The sequence below is a fragment of the Papaver somniferum genome, chromosome 8 (genome assembly GCF_003573695.1).
Source record: "Papaver somniferum cultivar HN1 chromosome 8, ASM357369v1, whole genome shotgun sequence".
Taxonomy (NCBI): domain Eukaryota; kingdom Viridiplantae; phylum Streptophyta; class Magnoliopsida; order Ranunculales; family Papaveraceae; genus Papaver; species Papaver somniferum.
In genome coordinates this window covers 166,747,918-166,749,282 of record NC_039365.1, presented here as the reverse complement: position 1 = coordinate 166,749,282, position 1,365 = coordinate 166,747,918, and the positions used below count along the sequence as shown (strand labels likewise).

At 41.4% G+C, this 1,365-nt stretch overlaps 1 protein-coding gene across 1 annotated transcript; it reads left to right on the top strand.

The window, feature by feature from the left end:
- Nucleotides 1-282: 282 nt before the first annotated feature.
- On the top strand, nt 283-962 carry LOC113306397 (3-hydroxy-3-methylglutaryl-coenzyme A reductase-like). The gene is made up of 3 exons (XM_026555340.1): nt 283-392; nt 572-609; nt 748-962. Exons 1-3 carry the CDS (start codon nt 283-285, stop codon nt 960-962), a joined length of 363 nt encoding a protein of 120 aa, XP_026411125.1.
- The last annotated feature ends 403 nt before the right edge of the window (nt 963-1,365 follow it).

Here is a 1,365-nt window from a genome sequence, read left to right as displayed (position 1 = left end):
TACGCCTGCTTTGGGCACATGTATTACGAGCGTCTGTTATCAGGCGTACACCCAGACGTCCCCTCCTCACTTTCAATTTCCCCCAATTAGAAAACACAAAATTAACAATCCTCCTTTCTCTTTCTTACTCACCTTCAATTCTTTTGCCGGAGTAAGTCCCCTTCATGGACACTCGCCGGCGAAACACCATCACCACCAGCAAACCACCACTCCCTTCTTCCATCACAAATCTCCATCAAATGAAGACCGTCGTTGATAACAAAGACATAAGAAAAAGAGGCTATGACAAGAGCACCTGTTGTTAGGTTTGGAACTGCAAAAAGAGCTTCTGAGCTCAAATTCTTTATGGAAGATCTTAACAATTTCGATACCTTGGCTCACGTTTTTAACAAGTAAGTTTTTTTTTTCCCCTTTATGAGATTTGTACAGTTCCGTGAATTTGTTGAGTGTCAGGTTTTTGCTAATTTTGATCGGAAGTTTCGTTTTATTTGGGTTAAATTTATCGTTTTCATTATGACCTCAATTTAGCAAAATTTTGATTTGATTTTGATTTGAATCTGTCGGTGGTTAGATTTGTGTACGTAATTGAGATTCTATTCTTTTACAACGGTAAAGTTGTGTTAATTTGAGATTTAGGGTTTGACGTATGAAGTTTGAGATGGAAAGTTTTACTTATAATTTGGTGATGTATCACTTTTTTTTTTTGTGCATCTATGGTTTTTGATTTTTCTTTGGATTCATTTGTAGGGAACTTTTGTTCCGATAAGAAACCAGCTGCTGTAAACTGGATTGAAGGACGTGGTAAGTCGGTTGTCTGCGAGGCAATTATCAAGGATGAAGTAGTGAGGAATGTGTTGAAGACTACAGTTCCAGCTTTGGTAGAGCTTAACATGCTCAAAAACTTGACTGGTTCTGCCATTGCATCTACGCCTGAACTAGACGCACAATCCATCTACGCCTGAACTAGACGCACTTTCTATGTCCGCCCAACACAGACGCACCTTCCATATCCGCCCTACCCAGACGCACCTTCTATGTCCGCCCGACTCATACGCACTTTCTATCTCCGTATGTATCAGACGCACATAACTTCTCCGTCCCAGTAGACGCACTTCCCATCGCCGTCCCATGTTAGGCGTGAACTATACTTACGCCTCAATCAGGCGCACGTAATAACTCCGTTTCATTCAGACGTATATTTTAAAGAACGCTCGGTCAAGAAACGTGAGTATAAGTTCCGTCTGCACCAAGCGTTCGTATAAGTTACGCTTCACCAAATTTTGGTCGTCCCCCATTGCGCTTGAACACCCAGAATACCAAATTTTTTTGGCTTTTAGTCTGGCTTTTGGTATTTGGTCCGTCTCA